General features: G+C 40.8%; 1 protein-coding gene across 1 annotated transcript in view; it reads left to right on the forward strand.

Moving 5' to 3' along the window:
* The window catches only part of MGAM2 (maltase-glucoamylase 2 (putative)), a 107,132-nt gene that overhangs the window by 30,660 nt on the left and 56,884 nt on the right, over nucleotides 1-19,588 (forward strand). Inside the window, 11 exon segments of the mRNA XM_031936079.1 lie at nucleotides 232-349; nucleotides 6,487-6,658; nucleotides 7,198-7,314; nucleotides 10,731-10,885; nucleotides 11,040-11,124; nucleotides 12,075-12,131; nucleotides 12,927-13,051; nucleotides 13,912-14,000; nucleotides 14,747-14,796; nucleotides 17,672-17,839; nucleotides 18,908-19,063. Coding sequence (XP_031791939.1) covers nucleotides 232-349; nucleotides 6,487-6,658; nucleotides 7,198-7,314; nucleotides 10,731-10,885; nucleotides 11,040-11,124; nucleotides 12,075-12,131; nucleotides 12,927-13,051; nucleotides 13,912-14,000; nucleotides 14,747-14,796; nucleotides 17,672-17,839; nucleotides 18,908-19,063 — 1,292 coding nt within the window.

Below are 19,588 nucleotides of genomic sequence, written 5' to 3' on the forward strand. Positions count from 1 at the left end.
TTGTGAGCTCGAGGGAATGCAGATTAATTTTAATAATTCATCTCCTTGGAGGGCTCAATGTGAGCCCCAGGCAGGACATAGCATTTAGGATAGAATTTAAAATCTGGAATGGATTTGGTCAGGTGGAGATTGGTGGGGAAGGTACTGTAATCAGGAAGAAAATAATTGGGCTGCTATTTTGTTAAAGATGGTTAATGAGGAAGTGCCTCACTAATGAGTATTTTCCTCCAGGAGTTCTGGATCACTTACTTTTTGCAAGAACTCTCTGCATGGACACGGAGTTTTATGAAGGCCTTCACTATGACGTCCACAGCTTGTATGGCCACTCCATGGCAAGAACCACAAACCAGTAAGGACTTGATTTTCACCCTAATTCTAGATATGTGGAGGTGGAGGATTTTTTTTCTGTTCTAGAAGTAACATATTGTTCAAATAATTTTTGCATTTATAGAAACAGAAAAACTCTGTTCTTAGAGAGTATTTAAGAGTTCCTCTCAAGAACCAAGTTCCTTGGTTTCTGTACAGGATTATTTTTGATTGGCTTATGGCTAAGGAGCTTATTTCAAGGATACTAGCAGGCGATACTATGTAAGGCATTTAGAGTCCTCAGCTAGAAGTCAGCTCTTGCTTGGATCCTTTTACTGAATGCACTAGGACTGCTTGATTTTAGCAAATAAATATACAGGACACCAAATTAAATTTATGTGGGACATTCTCATACTAAACATTATTCATTGTTTACTTGGAATTTGAATTTACCTGTATTTCCTTTATTTATCTGGAAATGCTACACAATAACCTTCTATTTCCTTCCCAATGTCCTGCTTGTCTACCTCATAATCCTCCCTTCTACCCCAAGACACACATACACACGTGCACACACTATCACCATCACCACTGCCATCATTACCTAACACCATCACCATTATCGTACCCATTACCATTACCACCACTACCACCATTATTGCCATCACCACCACCATCACTACCACTACTATCACCATCACCACCACCATTATCACCACCATCCCCCACCACCACCACAATCACTACCACCATCACCACCACCCACCATGACCACCATTCACCATCACCATCATAACCAGCACCACTATCAGTGCCATCACCACCACCACCATCCCTACACTACCATCACTATCATCGCTATCCCCATCACCACCATGACTATCACCGTCACCATTACTGCTGTTGCCACCACCACCCATTATGAAAGTCTACCAAGGAGACAGATGTGTTCTTCAAACCATTACATCCTTTATATCTTGTCATGTAGATTGTTTACTTGTGACTTTGTAAACCGAGAAATAGCTCCTCTTCTCACTGTGCAGTTTCTTCTGTGGAAGACGGTACAATACAATCATTATACCTAAGATGGCAAGAAAATCTGGGGCCAGGCTTAAGGTTTTAATTTGAATTTGCAGCACAGATGGGGAAACTAAAGTGTTAGAAGAGCTGCTGTGGATCCTCCAGTGGCTTAGGAAAGAGCATCTTTGTCTTTCTTGGCTTCTCTCCTCCTGTTTTGGTGTTTCTGGAGCACTGTTGTGCTCTAGAAGACAGGGAGACTTTGATGGGCTTATGGGACCTTTTCAGTCCTTTTCTTACTTGACTTCTCTTTCTCTGTGGTACTGAAGGCCATAACCACTCCTTTAAACTCAGCTCCTTCAGTCCTTAAGATACTGCTCTGCTGGCTGGGTGTGGTGGCTCATGTCTGTAATCCCAGCACTTTGGGAGGCTGTGGTGGGCAGATCACCTGAGGTTAGGAGTTTGAGACCAGCCTGGCCAACATAGTGAAACCTTGTCTCTACTAAAAATGCAAAAATTAGTTGGGTGTGGTGTTGGGTGCCTGTAATCCCAGCTATTTTGGAGGCTGAGGCAGGAGGATCATATGAACCTGGGAAGCAGAGGTTGCAGTGAGCCGAGATCACGCCATTGCACTCCAGCCTGGGCAACAAGAGTGAAACTCCGTCTCAAAAAAAAAAAAAAAAAAAAAAAGATACTGCTCTTCCTAGTGCCTCTGCTCTCTTTCCAGCTGTTTCCTCTCATCTGTGTGCCTGGATCTTTTCCATCAGCTCTTTCACTGTTGATGATTCTTAGGAGTCCATCCTCTGGCCTCTTCTCTTTACAGTTTATGCCAACACATAGGTAATGTATTTCTTTTCATGGTTTTCACTGTGATTAATTCTAATGATTTTAAAATCTATAATTCTTCCTGGGGTCTTTCCCCAGTTTTTAGACACAAATATCCAAAACCATATTCTGATGTTGTCTACTTGGATGTTTTGTAGAACCTCAAACACCATTCACCTTGCTCTGTTATCTGTTTTCACCTAATCTTCCCACTGTAGCTGATCATTTTCGAAACTGTTAAATTCTTTTTTTTTTAGAGACAGAGTTTCACTTTTGTTGCGCAGGCTGGAGTGCAATGGCGTGATCTCAGCTCACCAAAACCTCCACCTCCCGGGTTCAAGCGATTTTCCTGCCTCAGTCTCTCCAGTAGCTGGATGACAAGCATGCGCCACCACGCCTAGCTAATTTTATAGTTTTTAGTAGAGACAGGATTTCTCCATGTTGGTCAGGCTAGTCTCAAACTCCCAACCTCAGGTGATCCGCCTGCCTCGGCCTCCCAAAGTGCTGGGATTACAGGCATGAGCCACTGCACCTGGCTGAAACTCTTAAATTCTGTATCTTGGTTGGTAGCAACAACATCCCTATATCCCAGACTCCCAAGTGAGAAGCATGACACCATCCCTTGTACCTTTTGTACCCTCACATGCAATCAGTCCTTGATCCTTGTGATGTTACTTTTGAAACATTTCTGTAACCACCTCCCTTTTTCCCCACAAGTACTTCTTAATTAGGTTATCATCATCCCTCACACAAATTATTACACTAGGCCCAGAACTAATCTCCCTGACTTTACCCTTATCTCCCAATAACCTGTCCTCTACCCTTTCTACTTGAAGCATAGTCCAAGGAACAGCTGCATCAGCATCACCAGAAAACATTAGCATCTTGGACCTCAACCCTGAACTTAGGAACCAAAATCTGCATTTTATCAAGATCCCTGGGTGTATTGAATGTATGTTAAAATTTAGAAAGCACTACTGTACATTCCTGACAAAGTGACCTTTCTAAAGCACAGTTTGCTCATTTCTCTCCCCAGCGTAAAATTATTTGTGCCTTGCTATTTTTTATACAGTAAAATTCTTAGCATAACCTGTAAGGTACTTTATAATCTAACCCTTTCTTACAATTTTTCTCTCACCTTTGCAGCTTCTTGTTGTTCCCACATCCAAGGGCTGTTCATTCTTCCATGCCTTTCATGTGCTATTTGCCCTGCACGAGATGGCCTTCCTGACCCTGTCCATTTTGTAAAATATACTTATCTATAAAACCTCACCTCAGATCTCAATTCTGGAAACTTTCCTCACAGTTCTAGGAAAAGATTATTTCCCATTTTCTGTGCCACATTTGTTCATATTCCAATATGCTTAGTATGCAAAAAACATGGCATCAATTTTTAGATGCTCATTTTCTCTCTGCTGGACTGTAAGTTTTTTGAAGGCAAAGTCACCCCATATCATTAGCCTTATCAATAATGTGTATACTGAAGACACTTCGTTGGATAAATGCCTGGCCTGAGAGACAGAAGGGCAGGACCCAGCCCCTGATGACTTCGAGGCAGAGACTGAGTCGGTGTTATTTTTCAGCACTATTTTGTCCTCATGACTTTGCATTATGTTAGATTGTCCAGATGAGAGTTCTTGTCCAGAAAATGTGAAAGTTTATATTTTGGTTAAAAAAAAAAAAAACTCTAGGAAGAACGACATATATTTCTCATTCATCGTCTTCTTTTTCTTTGTCTTTTCTCTCTTATTCTATTTTTCCTGAGAAATAAACTGGATAAATAAGACTCAGTTTCCTCATCTCTGAAATGAGAGAGTTGGGTTGGTATTCCCATAGTCTTCTGTTCTGATATATTTTTATTCTTAGATGCTTCTATGTAAGAATGAGAAGTGGCAAACAGAGTGAATAGTCAGGGTAAGAAAGAAAGTATAAGAAAGGGTTGGAGGAGGGCAAGAGAGTTTCAAATTGCTTTGTTGCCAGTGACTCCATGTGGTAAAAGTGCTATCAAATCAAGAATGGGTTGGTTAATATATTCTAATAGTTATGGTTAATAGTTAAAAGGTAATTGTGATTGAACAAATAGCAGGTGTCTTTCTAATTTCTCTGGCCAGGCATAATGGCCTACGCTCCCAGAGGACAGTGGAGATAAGTGGAACTTGGTCTCTGGGCATGAGGCAGAAGTGGATCAAAAAATGGATAAGATTTTCATTCAATGGGATCTGGACATCAGAAGAACTAAACTCATTGGTCTGATAAATAATTGGCTCAACCTTAAATGGAAGTACAGTTTGGGGACAGTGGGTCAAGCAGGAATAAAATTACCCCCACCTCTAGGCTGAAAGCCGAAGGAGACTAGATTCTTTCAGTGATCACAACCTGAGTATAAATTGGCCAGACGTGGGGGATAGAAAAAAGAAAGCTAAAAGATGCAATACAAAAGACAAAGTCCCTGAGTAAGACTGTTCCTTTCAGATGTAAAAAGAAAAGAAAAGAAAACAAAACAAAAAAACCCCAGCAGTTATCTAATCTGTTTTACCACAGTAACAGCCTGCTTCTAAATAAACTGTAACCACAGATATCTTCAACCCTGTTTCGGTTTCATTCTCTGTGAGCTGAATGTGTTTCTTTCATGATTGATGATTGCAGAGTATAATAAACCTGAAGCCAGTGGTAATAAAAGCAAAGTGTCAGCCAGTCTACATTAAAGTAGAAGTGGGGATAGGAGTTGAGTGAGTCCCCTCCTCCAACCGACTCCTATTTTTGACAGTAAATTGTCAGAATGAAGCACTTTACTTTCTTAAAGCAGTTTTCCATTTCAAAATTTTCTCCCTTTTGCCATTATAAGCCATTCAGTATTTATAGACTTTCCAAACATCCCTAGGAAAAGGAAGTGAGGAGGCCTTGGTGACTGTGATAGTGTCTTGAGGAATTGCCCGGTACCTGGTGATAAAGATTTGCAGAGAGAGGTTTTAGGAAAGATACACTTGTCTCAGACCATGCATTAGAAAGCAGGAAAGAAGAGCTTGCCTGTGAAGAGCTAGCAGCAATTGTGGCTCAGGTCTTACTGTCCTCTAATTGTATTATTGTTCAATTGTATAACTCTAATGGAAGATGTGGGCTTTTTACCACAGGGGGAAAAGACAAAAGAGGAGAGTCATTTCAATAAAATGCCTGTTCAAAAGGTGTCCAGAATAAAAGCTAGGCAAACAGCCTACATCCAACCATAGGTTACCCCACTGTATGTTCTTCTGTGCCCCTGAAGTAATTACCATTCTGAATGCTGTGCTTTTAATTTCTTTGCTTTCATTTCTTTCTTTCTTTTTTTTTTTTTTTTTCTGAGATGGAGCCTTGCTCTGTCGCCCAGGCTGGAGTGCAGTGGAAAGATCTTGGCTCACTGCAACCTCTGCCTCTTGGGTTCAAGCGATTCCGCTGCCTCAGCCTTCTGAGTATGAGTAACTGGGGCTACAGGCATATACCACCATGTCCGGCTAACTTCTGTATTTTTAGTAGGGACAGGGTTTCACCATGTTGGCCAGGTTGGTCTTGATCTTCTGACCTCGTGATCTACCCGCCTCAGCCTCCCAAAGTGCTGGGATTACAGGCGTGAGCCACTGCCCCAGCCTGCTTTCATTTTTATATCATTTTACAAAATATGTAATATTTTATATATAATACAATGAAAATAATATTTTCTGTTAGTTGTTTTTAACTTTATAGAAAGTATCAGATGTGATATTTTGAGACTTACTCATTTCAATGACTCTTATTTTGCATAGATTAAAATTTGCTAACATTGAGAATTGCTAAGAATAAGTCTGAAGTTTCAGAGGAACCCAGGGATAAGTTCTGAAGTTTCAGAGGTGTGCCAGCTGGTGCGTGAACTCTCCTCTCAGTCCAGCAGGGGGTGCAGAGCTCCCATTGGAGCAGGTGCTGTGCTGAACAGGATTATGCATGACAGAAATTCGTGGAACCAAAGGACGTTAGAAAGAAGACGGGACAAATAACCCAAATCATGGTTCCAATGTACTGTTGGCCAAAAGGACCAGACCACAACCAGATCCAACGAGATAGAGAAAACAAAATCGGGGGATGGAAGTCTAGAGAAATTGCTGTGGGGGCTAGAATATAGAGGTTTGTACTGTCTTATATGAGATCTGAAACCTTACCCAAAAATGGGAAAGAAGCTCTTAAATAGTGCTAAGTTTATGGCACCTGGTTTCTGACACCCTCATGTTGTTTTCTCAGTTTGGTTAGAAAGTCCATTGCTGCTCTTGTTGTAAGGTGAGTCCTAGACATTCACAGCCCACCTCACACTCCACTGGCTGTATTCCTTTCCAGAGCCCTGGAGACCGTCTTCATGAATAATAGGAGCTTCATCTTATCCCGTTCAACTTTTGCTGGATCTGGCCAATTTGCTGCTCATTGGCTGGGGGACAATGCGGCCACATGGGATGACCTCCGATGGTCTATTCCCACTATCCTTGAGTTCAACCTGTTTGGCATCCCCATGGTGAGCCTTATTTGCAACCAGGGAACTTTAACCCTTCGTCTGTTGAAATTCTTTTAATTAGCAGTCTTAGAGATTATCTGAAAAACCAAGAAGCATGTTCCAAGGTGATATGTATTGGAAAAATCAATTTTTGTGTGTTACGTGAGCTGCCTTCTGAAGATAGAATGGTAGTACTTTATCACTGAGTTGTCATCCGTGGAATCTCTGAAGATAGGAAGGAGACAGCATGAATAAAATGTATTAGTATCACAGGAAAATTCCATCAAGAGAGCATTAGTAAATAAGAAAGTATGAAATTGAGAACTGAATATTAAGGAACAGCCTCAACACAAAGACCATTGTTTGCACTATCAGTGAGTCCGTGATGGATTCTATCTTGTTTCTCTCCTGTGGCTGGCAGTGTGCCCTGTGACTCTGGAATCTCCTTAAGCATGGAATGATGTGACTAAGAGGTTCTCCTTTCCCTTATCGTATAAATACTCACTACATGCTTTCACATCTCATTGACCACTGTGCTTGTATGTGTGCTAATTCTCCAGGTAGGTGCCAACATCTGTGGTTATACCAACAATGTCACGGAGGAGCTCTGCAGAAGGTGGATGCAGCTTGGAGCATTTTATCCACTACCAAGGAATCACAATGGGCCTGGGTTCAGGGTAAGGTCACCAAGAGAAGTGATGGAAATTTTTTGGATTAGCTAATCTACTGGCTCTTAAAGAGGGTTTGAGGAAAATAGTACTACAGGTTGGCACTAACTGCAGAAGAAGGATAAAAAAGTCTTGCATCATAGCCTTAAAAAGCAGGGTACCAATCAAGGTGAGGGTGCGTTGGAAGGGGTATGTATATACTGAATGATTTTATTCTTGGAAACTCACCAACAAAGTGAGAAGATTCGTTAAAGTTTCTATGGTGCTGCCATCACTTCTGTTACTACCTTATATAAGATAGGGCAATTGGAATTTGTTGGTATTTTATTTCAATTAATACAAGGGGAATCCCTCATACGTATGGAGGAGCAAGGAGAAAGAATGTAAAGAGGCTTAGGCCAGTGATCTCAAAATTTCTTTCACCTTGTTAAAACATTCTACCTTTCTATGAATAGTTGGGTGGACTTACCAACTATTTATCACGACTCATTCCACCTTTAGGATCTTCCACCCACAATAGTAGTTTTGATGGGCAAGTACATAGAAGTGGGTTCAAAGTCCCCGCTAAGGAGGTGGTTATGATGATGGCAGAAGCAAGTAGGGTGAGATGTCCTTTCTTTTAGTAACGTAATTTTAAGTTGAAATATTTTCAATTGAGTGGTTTAACTCTTAATAGGTTCATTAGAATAACTTCCTAATGATCGTTTTAGCTCCAGCTCTTGACTTTGTCTTTAACCAAGGAAGGGTTAACAGTCAAACCTTCAAAGTATTTTATCCCTGGGCTATTCTGGCCACTTATGATCTAGAGAGAGATGAATTATTTCTTTTTTTTTTTTTTTTTTTTTTTTTTTTTTTTTTTTGAGACGGAGTCTGGCTCTGTCGCCCAGGCTGGAGTGCAGTGGCCGGATCTCAGCTCACTGCAAGCTCCGCCTCCCGGGTTTACGCCATTCTCCTGCCTCAGCCTCCGGAGTAGCTGGGACTACAGGCGCCCGCCACATCGCCCGGCTAGTTTTTTGTATTTTTTAGTAGAGACGGGGTTTCACCGTGTTAGCCAGGATGGTCTCGATCTCCTGACCTCGTGATCCGCCCATCTCGGCCTCCCAAAGTGCTGGGATTACAGGCTTGAGCCACCGCGCCCGGCATGAGATGAATTATTTCTAAATGTCTAAGCAAGTGGCTGGGAGCAGGTGGGTGGGTGCTCTTCATGCAGCCATGTCCTGGAAGGCTTACATAGATGAGGGCACTCAGATAACCCAGGAAGCTAGGTTTAAACGCATGTTTTCTTTTGACTAAACTAGCTCTATTCAATAAAATTATAAGGACAGTCACCTATGTCAGTTTAAACTTAAAAAGTACAAAGAGGCCTGGCGCGGTGGCTCACACCTGTAATCCCAGCACATTGGGAAGCCAAGGTGGGAGGATCACCTGAGGTCGGGAGTTTCAGACCAGCCTGACCAACATGGAGAAATCCTGTCTCTACTAAAAATACAAAATTAGCCAGGTGTGGTGGTGTATGCCTGCAATTCCAGCCACTCGGGAGGCTGAGGCAGGAGTATCTCTTGAACCCGGGAGGCAGAGGTTGCGCTGTGCCAGGATCACGCCATTGCACTCCAGCCTGGGCAACAAGAGCAAAATTCTGTCTCAAAAAAAAAAAGTACAAAGAAACAGGGACATTATTTTAAACATACTTTATATAGCTCAATATGTATATATGTGTGTGTGTGTGTGTGTGTGTGTGTATTACATAGCATTATCATTTCAACCTGTGTTTAACACAAAATATTATTAACGAGCTATTTTATATCCTTTTCATTCTACTCGGTCTTCAAAATTTGGCATGCATTTTACACTTGTAGCATATCTCAATTTGTATGCTAAGATCTTTTGTATGCAGTTGAAATAAAATGCTTTTCTACCAAAGCAATAAAGTTGGTTTAATGGAAAAAAAAATTACATTGATTCAGTTTTAAGATTTATATTTAAAGTAACTATCATCAAATAAAATGTAAAGTTTACTTCCTCAGTCTCAATAAACACAGTTCAAGCGTTCAGCAGCTTCATGTGGTTCGTGGCCACCATAGTGGGCAGCACAGCTCTGGACTTTCTCGGTTGACAACCACGATGAGGAGGCTGTGGAGTGTTATTCTCTTTAATATTTGGCCTCAGAGTTTTCATGAGCCCTACACTGGGTGCATAGAGTGATCTCATGGAATCATTCTATTTAGAGGGGAGAAATAGGCCTCTTAGGAAGCAAAAGAAAAAAAAAGTTTGGGTAACTTTATCCAAAACTGATTCTCAGTAACACAGTATAGGATGACAAGTCAAAAGATGACGTGTATATCTTTCGCATCTTCCAAATTACTTGGGAAATGAACAAAATGAATGCCGACCATTGATGGAAAATTTCTATCTCTGGGTCCAAGGAAAATTAGATTTTTCTTCTAAAGGGTTATTTTTTTACTCTTGGATAAAATCTGCTAAAAAACATCTTCGTAATTTATTTGCACAATGTATGTCAAAGAACGAATAGCGGTCACTAGTCTTTGGGATAGGGAAAATAAAACAAATGTCGATGGTGGAAACATTACAGATTAAACTGGACATAAAATGTTAAAATTAAAATTCATACAAGCACATGAAAAGGAAATTACCATGGTGGCAGGCAATGTGGCTTATAAGGCAATGGATTTTTTTTTTAGTAGTTGTACAACTTATATTATTTTCCAAATAAAATATTATGAGAAACCTCAACATATAAAATAAATTGGAACAACCCTGGAGGGGGCAGGTCCCCCTTTATCTCCATGGCAACCTCTGTGGGGCTTCCATTTCGCTCTGGGGATGCTGCAAACTGCCCTCAGAGGACAGACATCAACTTTTTTTTTTTTTTTTCTTTTAGGCTGTCTCGTTCTGTTGCCAGGCTGGAGTACAGTGGTGCGATCTCAGCTCACTGCAACCTCCTACTCCCTGGTTCAAGCAATTCTCCTGCCTCAGCCTCCCTAGTAGTTGGGATTACAGGCACATGCCACCACACCCAGCTAATTTTTGTATTTTTAGTAGAGACAGGGTTTCACCATGTTGGCCATGATGGTCTCCATCTCCTGACCTCGTGATCTACCTGCCTCGGCCTCCCAAAGTGCCGGGATTACAGGCGTGAGCCACCTCATCCGGCCGATAGACACCAAATTTAAACTCTGCCACTTGCTTGCAATTCTCCATTGGGAAAGTCATATAATCCTTGATATTGTTTTTTCGTGTATAAAATGAAGGGGTAGGATCAGTATCTTTTCAGTTCTAGAAATGCTTTGATGTTCTCCAAGTTGGAGGAAGTGGCTACTTTCATCTGGGAAAGCTTCTTATTGTAAGAGAACTTCTGAACTATGATGGAAAGAAATATTCAGCCCTTCCTTCCCATTTTCTCCTAGGACCAGGATCCTGCTGCCTTTGGTGCTGATTCCCTGCTGCTGAGTTCCTCCAGACATTATCTGAACATCCGCTACACCTTGCTGCCCTATCTCTATACCCTTTTCTACCGTGCTCACACACGGGGAGAGACGGTAGCAAGGCCCCTTGTACATGAGTGAGTTTCCTGATTCTCAAAGACTCCCTTTCTGATGTGTAGTTTCACTTGACTTTGTTTGTGGTAGCAAGCTTAGTTAGGATCTTGTTACGTAATGTGCTGTTGTCCTGTTTTGGAGACTTCACCTGCCTTCACTGTGCTACCTCTTTACTAGGTTCTACCAGGACTCAGCCACATGGGATGTGCATGAGCAGTTCTTATGGGGACCTGGACTCCTCATCACGCCGGTTTTATATGAAGTATGTTTATAATCTAAACAATGAAAGGGGGTATTGCACTTGTCCTCGTGGTTCTATAGCTGGATAAGTTGGTTTCTGAGTATCTGTGACTGCATTTATATGAAAATATGAATATAAATGAGAGAGATCATGAAAGTTTGGAAATTTTTAAAAAACTAGTAATCTTGGTCCTACTGCTCCACCAAACAAAACAATTTTCATGTTGTAAAATTGCCTTAAAATTAAAGCCTAAGTCCTTAGGCATATGGCTGCAGCAGTAACAATGGCTTTAAATACTTTGGGGTGTGTGTGCTGAACATCTGTCTATATTTTCCTTTGTCCAGAGCGGGTGTGCTCTTGGATTGGGTTAGGCTGGGCTGCGAGGAGAGAATACCTGTGGAGACGAGAAGGGAGGGAGAGACGAGTGCTGGGCAAAGGGAAAGTGATGCTCTGAAGTCCAACTATGAAGGACCATGTGTATCCTATTAAGTGTGATTGGAAGCAGGGGTGAGTGGCAAAGTGTGGGGCAAGGATCAGAAGGATTATGCTGATCCGCTTGTAAACATGAAATATCGCCAATGTACCCATGTCAAAGGCCCTTTGAGCTGGTGTTTTAGCCACACCATCTGATGACAGGTCCTGCTAACCAACCAGTAGCTCTGCTGGGAGACTTTCCTGGGGTCTGGCTGGCTCACTGTCCTCCCAACTGTCAAATTATGTGACTAACTCAGTGAATGGATGTTCTCTGCTTCTCTTAGAAAGTGCAGCAGCGTTGAGCAAAACAAATCATTTTTAGCTACATTCTGCTTTGGGTAAATTGCTCAACCTTTAAGTGTCTGTGTTTTCCTTTGTAGAATGGGATGATCTCAACCATCTCTCAGGATTGTTCAGATAAGCACGTGCAATGATGCTTGGAGGTGTTTTGTAAACTGTAGAGTGGGGTATGCTAATGCTACTCATTGTTTACCTAGGGTGTGGACGAAGTGAAAGCATACATACCTGATGCCACCTGGTATGACTATGAGACAGTAAGTAAGGCAGCCCCGGTTGGCTCAGAGACCTGCCTCTAGCAGAGGTCAATTCTAAAGCAGCAGTCTTGGAAGCTTGCCATAGAATAATAGTACAAGATTTATAGTTAGTTGATTGTGGTCCTTTTTCTGTGAGAAACGCATCTTAATTGGTTCAGGATGGCGCAACAAAACACCTTACACTGGGTAATTTATAAATGACACGAATTTATTGCTCACTTTTCTGGAGGCTGGAAAGTCCAAGATCGAGGTGCTGGCAGATTCCATGTCTGGTGAAGGCACTCTCTGCTTCATTGATGGCACCTCCTTGCTCCTCCCTCATGACTTAATCATATCACAAAAGGCCCCACCCCTTAATACTATCACTCTGGGTATCTTAATACCCAGATAATTCAACATATAAATTTTGGAGATACACCGGCATTCAGACCATAGCAGAAGGCCTTTCCAAATGTACGATGAAATAATTTGAATAACTGGAGTAAGTTTATGGAAATTCATTATATCAACCTGGATACTGTGTAGCTATCAGGACTAGGCTTTACCATTTGGCTGTGATAGCCTAGAAACTGAAGCCCAGGTGTGGAATGACAGCTTGATGTAATGTAAATAAATAAAGGGGGTTGGAGTGTCAGCTGTGCCCTCTACTACCCATATGCTTTCAGCAAGTCACTTCATTTTGGGGGTCTCTGTTTGTCTCTTCTTTAAGATATGTCAACTGAACGACATGATATCTAAGGCCCCTCCTAGCTGAAACAACTTATTACCTGATCTATTGTTTTTGTTGCTGATTAGGGAGTGGCCATCCCATGGAGGAAGCAGTTGGTGAATATGCTTCTCCCAGGTGATAAAATAGGACTTCATCTGCGAGGGGGCTACATATTTCCCACTCAAAAGCCGAACACAACCACAGAAGCCAGGTAAGCGCCTCACTCTTCTAAGGTATGACTATTCTGGTGCTCTAATGGAGCAGGGCATTATGAGAAAGACAAATAGGAATTTTTGTGGATGAGCCAAGGGATAAGTCACCCATCAGTAATCATCCCCCACTCCTTTCAAAGCTGATCCAAAATTGGCATCTTAGTCCTTATTTTGTAAATGGTAGTCTACTAAGGACATCTGCAGAGTCCTTCACTTTGGGATTGAATCAGGTTATAGAACTAGTCAAAATAATCACTGAGGAGGATTTCCCTATGGCCAGAAACTGTCCTTAGGTATATTCCCTACTGTGTCAGAGAATTTGAGCTAAATAGGAGATAAAAGTTATCACGTGGAAGTCAACATTGTTTGGAGGTCAAGAGCTCAGATTCTACAGAACCTGGGTTCAAGCCTTGGTTTGGGCTACATACTGGCTGTGTTTCCCTTGGGCAACTTACTTCTCTGTGCTTCTTTTTATTATTGGTAAACTGTAGATGATGATAGTTTAACTTTGTAGAGTTATTATGAGGGTTAAATTAATATAAATGATAATGTGTGGGACACTTAGAAGAGTGCCTGGCACATGCTAAGCACCTAACAAGGCTAATTGTTGATATTATGTATTGCAGCCCAAACAGTTTTCAGTAAGAACTGCCTCTATCCACCCTTCCCTTTATGTCCACTCACTATCAATCCCTGCTGCCTGCCCACACCCAGCTCCTGTGTGTCCACCCAATATCAACATCTACTTAGTTTCTGGTATAGACTCTTGGATTATCTGTCCCTGGGGCATGAAGGTGGTTGGTTTCACATAGTTCCATCTTATCTACATTTGCTGAAACTGGGAACTACTCTTTTACAGCCGGAGGAATTCCCTGGGACTCATCATTGCCTTGGACTATAAGAGAGAAGCAAAGGGGGAGCTGTACTGGGATGACGGTGTATCTAAAGGTAGACTTTCTCAAGACACCACTCCTGTGGATCACTGTGGTTCTCCCTGAAAATTAGACATCACAGGCTGCCCAATATGGCACTAGTCCTACTAGCACTGTCGTTTACATCTGTGGCTTAGAATCAATGGGTTAAAATCCATTCTGAAAATTCCATTAGCCAAGCACCATGCATTCAAATAGACTTCAAATGCACAAATTATGTGTTACTGACTCTACCAAAGCAACTGACATTATTGCATTTAGCTTAATTATTCTCTTTCTTGGACATTATTATTAGTAACAGATAATACACTTTTTAAATAGCTTTGGAAAATACTGCTTTAGTTTGTGGAAGAAATATCCGATTTGTATAGTGTGTCTTTTCACTGTAAGGTTTCCATGTAAACACCTCACATGAGCTTATGTGATTATATAAAAATCCTGTCCTACATGGAATTAGTATGTATTGTGTTGACCTTGAGGAACTCATGATCCAGCAGGTTAGATACAATGCATATGTAGATAACTATAATGCAAATCAAAATGTTTTACATGCCAGTGAAATGGTGCCACAGACTGACATGTGAATTTAGAGAAAATGGTCCAGGAAATATTTGCAGGAGTTTGAAAAAGAAAAAATGCACAGAACTCAGATGAGCAGAGCTAGATGGTTGGTAAAGGAATTCCAGATGAAATGAAGAGAAGAGCAGGACTCCCCAGCTGCATGGCTTCTTATAGTAACGGGTGCTCCTCTTTCTTTTTTAGATGCTGTAACTGAAAAGAAGTATATTCTATATGATTTCTCTGTTACCTCTGTAAGTACTTTTTTTGAGGAACACACAGCGTATGTTCCTTGCTGTGGTGGCTCTTTGAATTTTTAGTTTAATATAGACACATGGTTATGTGCAACAGAGACAGAGTTTTACTGTTATGATTCCAAAAAGGAATCAAATGAACATGAAAGTGTTTAATGTGTGTCAGGCTTATAAGCTGCTACAAAACCGGTATGAGTTCTGTGCAGAACTGTTTTTTCCTGGAAAAAAAAAAAAAACGATTGCCTTTGAGTTTTATGTGATGGGTACTGGCTTCCAAGATGTGCCTTTTTTGATGTTTGCAAGTGTATATGAGGTGTGGGCAGGTTAGTGAGTGATGTAGCACCTTTTGAAGGTTCTTCCATAACAGCTCTCCTTCGTAGCAGGTAAAACTCGGCCTTTGGCACAGGTATCAAGCAGTGACTTTCAAAGCCTGGAAGATACAGAACATCATTTGCCTCATATCTATTTCCCAAGGGGACTGAGGAATAAAAAGCAGCAAGGCTAGCAGAAAATGAGGGAATTCTGACGTGGTTTTCTTAGAAGCCTGTTCATGTATAGGCAGAACTTTCTTTTGAGGCGGTCTCTCTCTCTCTTATTTCTCCTTTCTTTTAAATATATATATATATATATGTATCTACATCTATATCTATAAAAATGGATCTACTTTGAGATATAGAATATATATAATATTATATATATAAGATATAATATATATCTTAAAGTAACTTTTTTATTTTGAAATAATTAAAGATCCCCATGCAATTGTAAGAACTAGCACAGAGTTCCCATATACCCCTTTGCCCAGTTTCTCCTATGGTAGCATCTTATAAACCTATAGCACAATTTCACAACCAGAATGCCGGCATTGATGCTGTTGAGATACAGAACATTTCATTAGCACAAAGATCTCTCCTGCTGCCCTTTAATAGCATGTCCACTTGCTTCCTCTCCCTATCCCTCCTCAGCTCTTGGCAACCAATCATCTGTTCACCATTTCTATAATTTTATCCTTTCAAGAGTGTTCTGTAAAGAGAATTAAACAGTTTGCAACCTTTGGGATTGGTTTTTTCATTCAGCATAGTTCCCTCAAAACCCATCCAAGTTGTGTGTGACAACGGCTTGCTCCATTTTATTGCTGAGTAGTGTTCTAAGTTATGGATGTACCACCTTTTAAAAATCACTCACTTGCTAAAGAGTGTCTGAGTTGGCTCCAGTTGTGAACTGCTACAAGTAAATTAAAATTGCTACTAACACTCATGTATAGGTTTTGGTGTGAACATAAGTTTTTTGTTTTGTTTTGTTTTGTTTTGCTTTGAGATGGAGTCTCACTGTGTCACCCAGGCTGGAGTGCAATGGCACGATCTCAGCCCAGTGCAACCTCTGCCTCCTGGGTTCAAGAGATTCTCCTACCTCAGCCTCCTGAGTAGCTGGGATTACAGGAACGCGCCACCACGCCTGGCTAATTTTTCTGCTTTTGGTAGAGACGAGGTTTCACCATGTTGGTCAGGCTGGTCTCAAACTCCTGACCTCATGATCCACCTGCCTCAGCTTCCCAAAGTGGTGGCATTACAGGCGTGAGCCACCGTGCCTGGCCATAAGTTTTTATTTCTCTGTAATAAGTGCCTAAGAGTGCAGTTGCTGGGTCTTATGGTAGTGCATGTTTAGTTTTATAATAATCTTCCAAACTGTTTTCCAAAATGCCTGTACCATTTTACACTTCCACCAGCAACATTTGAGTAATCTAATTTATTTGCATCATGGTCAGCATCTGATGTTGTCACTATTTTTTTTAAGGCTTTTCTGATTGATGTGTAGTTATAGCTCATTGTGTTTTCAATTTGTATTTCTCTGATGGCTAATGATGTTGAACATCTTTTCATATGTCTATTTACCACCTATATATTTACATTTTAAATTTTGATGAATCTAATTTATCATTCTTTTCCTTATAGATTATGCTTTTTGATGTCAAGTTTAAGATCTCTTTGCCAAGTCTTAGATTCTGAATATTATCTCCCATTTTAAAAAAATATAGCCTTACCTTTTACTTTTAAGTCTGTGATCTATTTTCAGTTAATTTTTACATAACATGTAAGATTTAGGTTGGGGTTCAACCTTTTGCCTGTGTATATACAGTTGCCCCAACATCTTTGTTGAAAAAAATCTGTCTTTGTAAAAAATCATTTGGGCATATATGTATGGGACTTCTAATTTTTTTAAATTATCAAACTGCCACTTTTTTCTTCGGTCTTAATTTCTACCTTCTTCTTTGTCATAGCTCAACTGTGTCACCTTTGTTCCCTAAATAAGTTATTTAATTTTCTGTGCTTCAGTTTCCTCGTCTGAAAAATCAGGGTAATTATAGCTTCAACCTCATAGTCTGCTGTGAAAACGGAATGAAATAGTACATGTAAAATGCTTAGCATAGTGCCTGGCACATAATACATACTCTAATACTCTTAGCTCTTATCATCGTTATTAGTAAAATAAAAGGAAAAACTTACTTGGACCCTTTTGGTGTATATGTGTGTGTCTTTATCTTTGTGTGCCAATGAGTCTCGTATCTTTTTGTTTACTGTGTGAGTACCTATCTTGTCTGCTTGAAAATTCTACAGTGTCAGGGACAAATTTTCTGAGTAATAGAATCAGTAGAGAACCAGCAAACCAAAAGGAAGATGAAATATTACTTAAAAATTTAAGATTGATAAGAGTCTGAGTGAACGAGTTCCCTAGAGATGATGACCTAGCAACATTTGAAACTGCAGAGAAAAGGAAACAGCTTGGATCTCAGAAAATGAGACATTGACTGGTATTTAGGGATAATAAGAGTCTGAAGTACCTGGTTTCTAATCTGACTTTTTTTTCCCCCTCCCAGAACCATCTACGAGCAAAGATTATAAATAATAACTATACGGACACTGACAACCTCATGTTTACAGAAATCACAATCTTGGGAATGGACAAACAGCCAGCTAATGTTACCGTCTTACTGAATAATGTCGCCACCTCCAGTCCAAGCGTTGTCTACAATGCTTCCACAAAGGTAAGAGATCCTTCCATTCTGCAGGGTCCTTTCCAGAACCCCTGGCTCTGACAGCCGGCCCTACTTTGCTTTTGACTGTGGGCAATCAGACACAACTGACTTGCTGGGAGGTCCAACATATCACAGGGAGGATGCAGGAGAAACATGTGCATGCTAAAGAAGGACCTCTCTGCTTTGTTTGTATCAGGGCTCTGTAGAAGATAGTGGGAGTTGGAAGCCTGAGAGAAGGAAGTTCTCTGGGCACACTTAAAATGAGACACTCTGATCCCAGCTGTGACATAGTGAATAGATTGTGTAATGGTATTTACACATTTATCCTCTCATTGAAGGGAGAATCTCTTTGAGAAACAGTTGATATTTGTCCTTACTGTTTTAGGCTATTTGCATGCCATTAATAAAATGTAAGTGGAGTAACACAAGGAGAAATCCAGTTTTGCTCTTATTGAATGATTCCCTTACATTGTTAGTTGAATATTTCAAGGTCTGGGAAATTCATTATTTCTTAGATCAGCCCCTTTCCATGTTGACAAGACATATAGCATGAGGTAAGAGTTTGATTTTTAGAGTTAGGCAGAATGGGGCTCCAATCTCAGCTCTTAGGGTATTAGGTGTCTCTGTATCTTAGTTTTCTGTTCTGTAAAATGGAGATAGTCATAACATTGACAGCATGGAACTGTTCTCTAGGATTAATGGAGATCATGCTTATTAAGTGGTTATCACAGTGCTTGGCTTGTGTGAATGCTCCATAAAGTTTAGCTATTGTTGTTATTACTACTTTTATTCAATTGATAAGCATCACCCCCAGAGGACAGTAAGCCTAACAATGACAGTCCTGCCTGTGATCTGCACTCATGAGCATGATGAAAACTCTTCCCATCCAACACTTCCACAATGACTCCATGAAGTGAGAAAGCCCAGGAATCAGCCAAGTTCCAAATATCTCATGACAAAGTGGTTTTGGAGGAAGGAATAGATCCCCTTGTCCTGACTTCCAGACTTGCAGCCAAGAACTCTTTCTGGGTGCCTTTCCCTCCCTTCCTTTGTCACTGTGACTGTCTCTTTCCCCAGGTGGTAACCATCACTGATCTCCAAGGACTGGTACTGGGACAAGAATTCTCTATTAGGTGGAATCTTCCTGTCAGTGACCTGGAGAAGTTCAACTGCTACCTTGACGATCCAACAGCCTCTGAGGAGAGTTGTCAGCAGCGGGGGTGTCTTTGGGAGGTAAATGACCAGAAACAGATTAGGAAGTTGTAAAAACTGTCCCACAAGTAATTAGGTACCTGGAAAACACTTTTCAAATGTCTGTGGCTTGAAGAAAACCAGGACACTGTGTAACATGCCTTTTGCCAACTCTACATGATAAGTCATCAGTATTTTCCTCAGATATCCCAAATCAGAAGAAATTTATTGCCATTCTCATTGCCACTCCAACCATATCATTAAAAACCCAATTTTAAACATAATAATATACATTGGGTATGCATTATGCATTGCATATTTTAACCGATCTTGTTTTGTCTATTGCAGAACACAAACAGGAAGCATAAGGTCAGGCTGTTCCTCTCTATTTGAACAATAGAGAAAATGGAAACTAGAAAGAACAAGTGATTTCCTCTAGATTACATGGGAGGCAATAAGGACCCGGGGAGTAGAACCCTGCCTGGAGGCTCCTGTCTCTAGATCAAACTTTCTGCTGCTCTGTCACTGTTCACTCATTATAGGTCAATGTGTGTGTTTAAAAAATGG

This window comes from Piliocolobus tephrosceles, chromosome 8, assembly GCF_002776525.5.
Source record: "Piliocolobus tephrosceles isolate RC106 chromosome 8, ASM277652v3, whole genome shotgun sequence".
NCBI lineage: Eukaryota > Metazoa > Chordata > Mammalia > Primates > Cercopithecidae > Piliocolobus > Piliocolobus tephrosceles.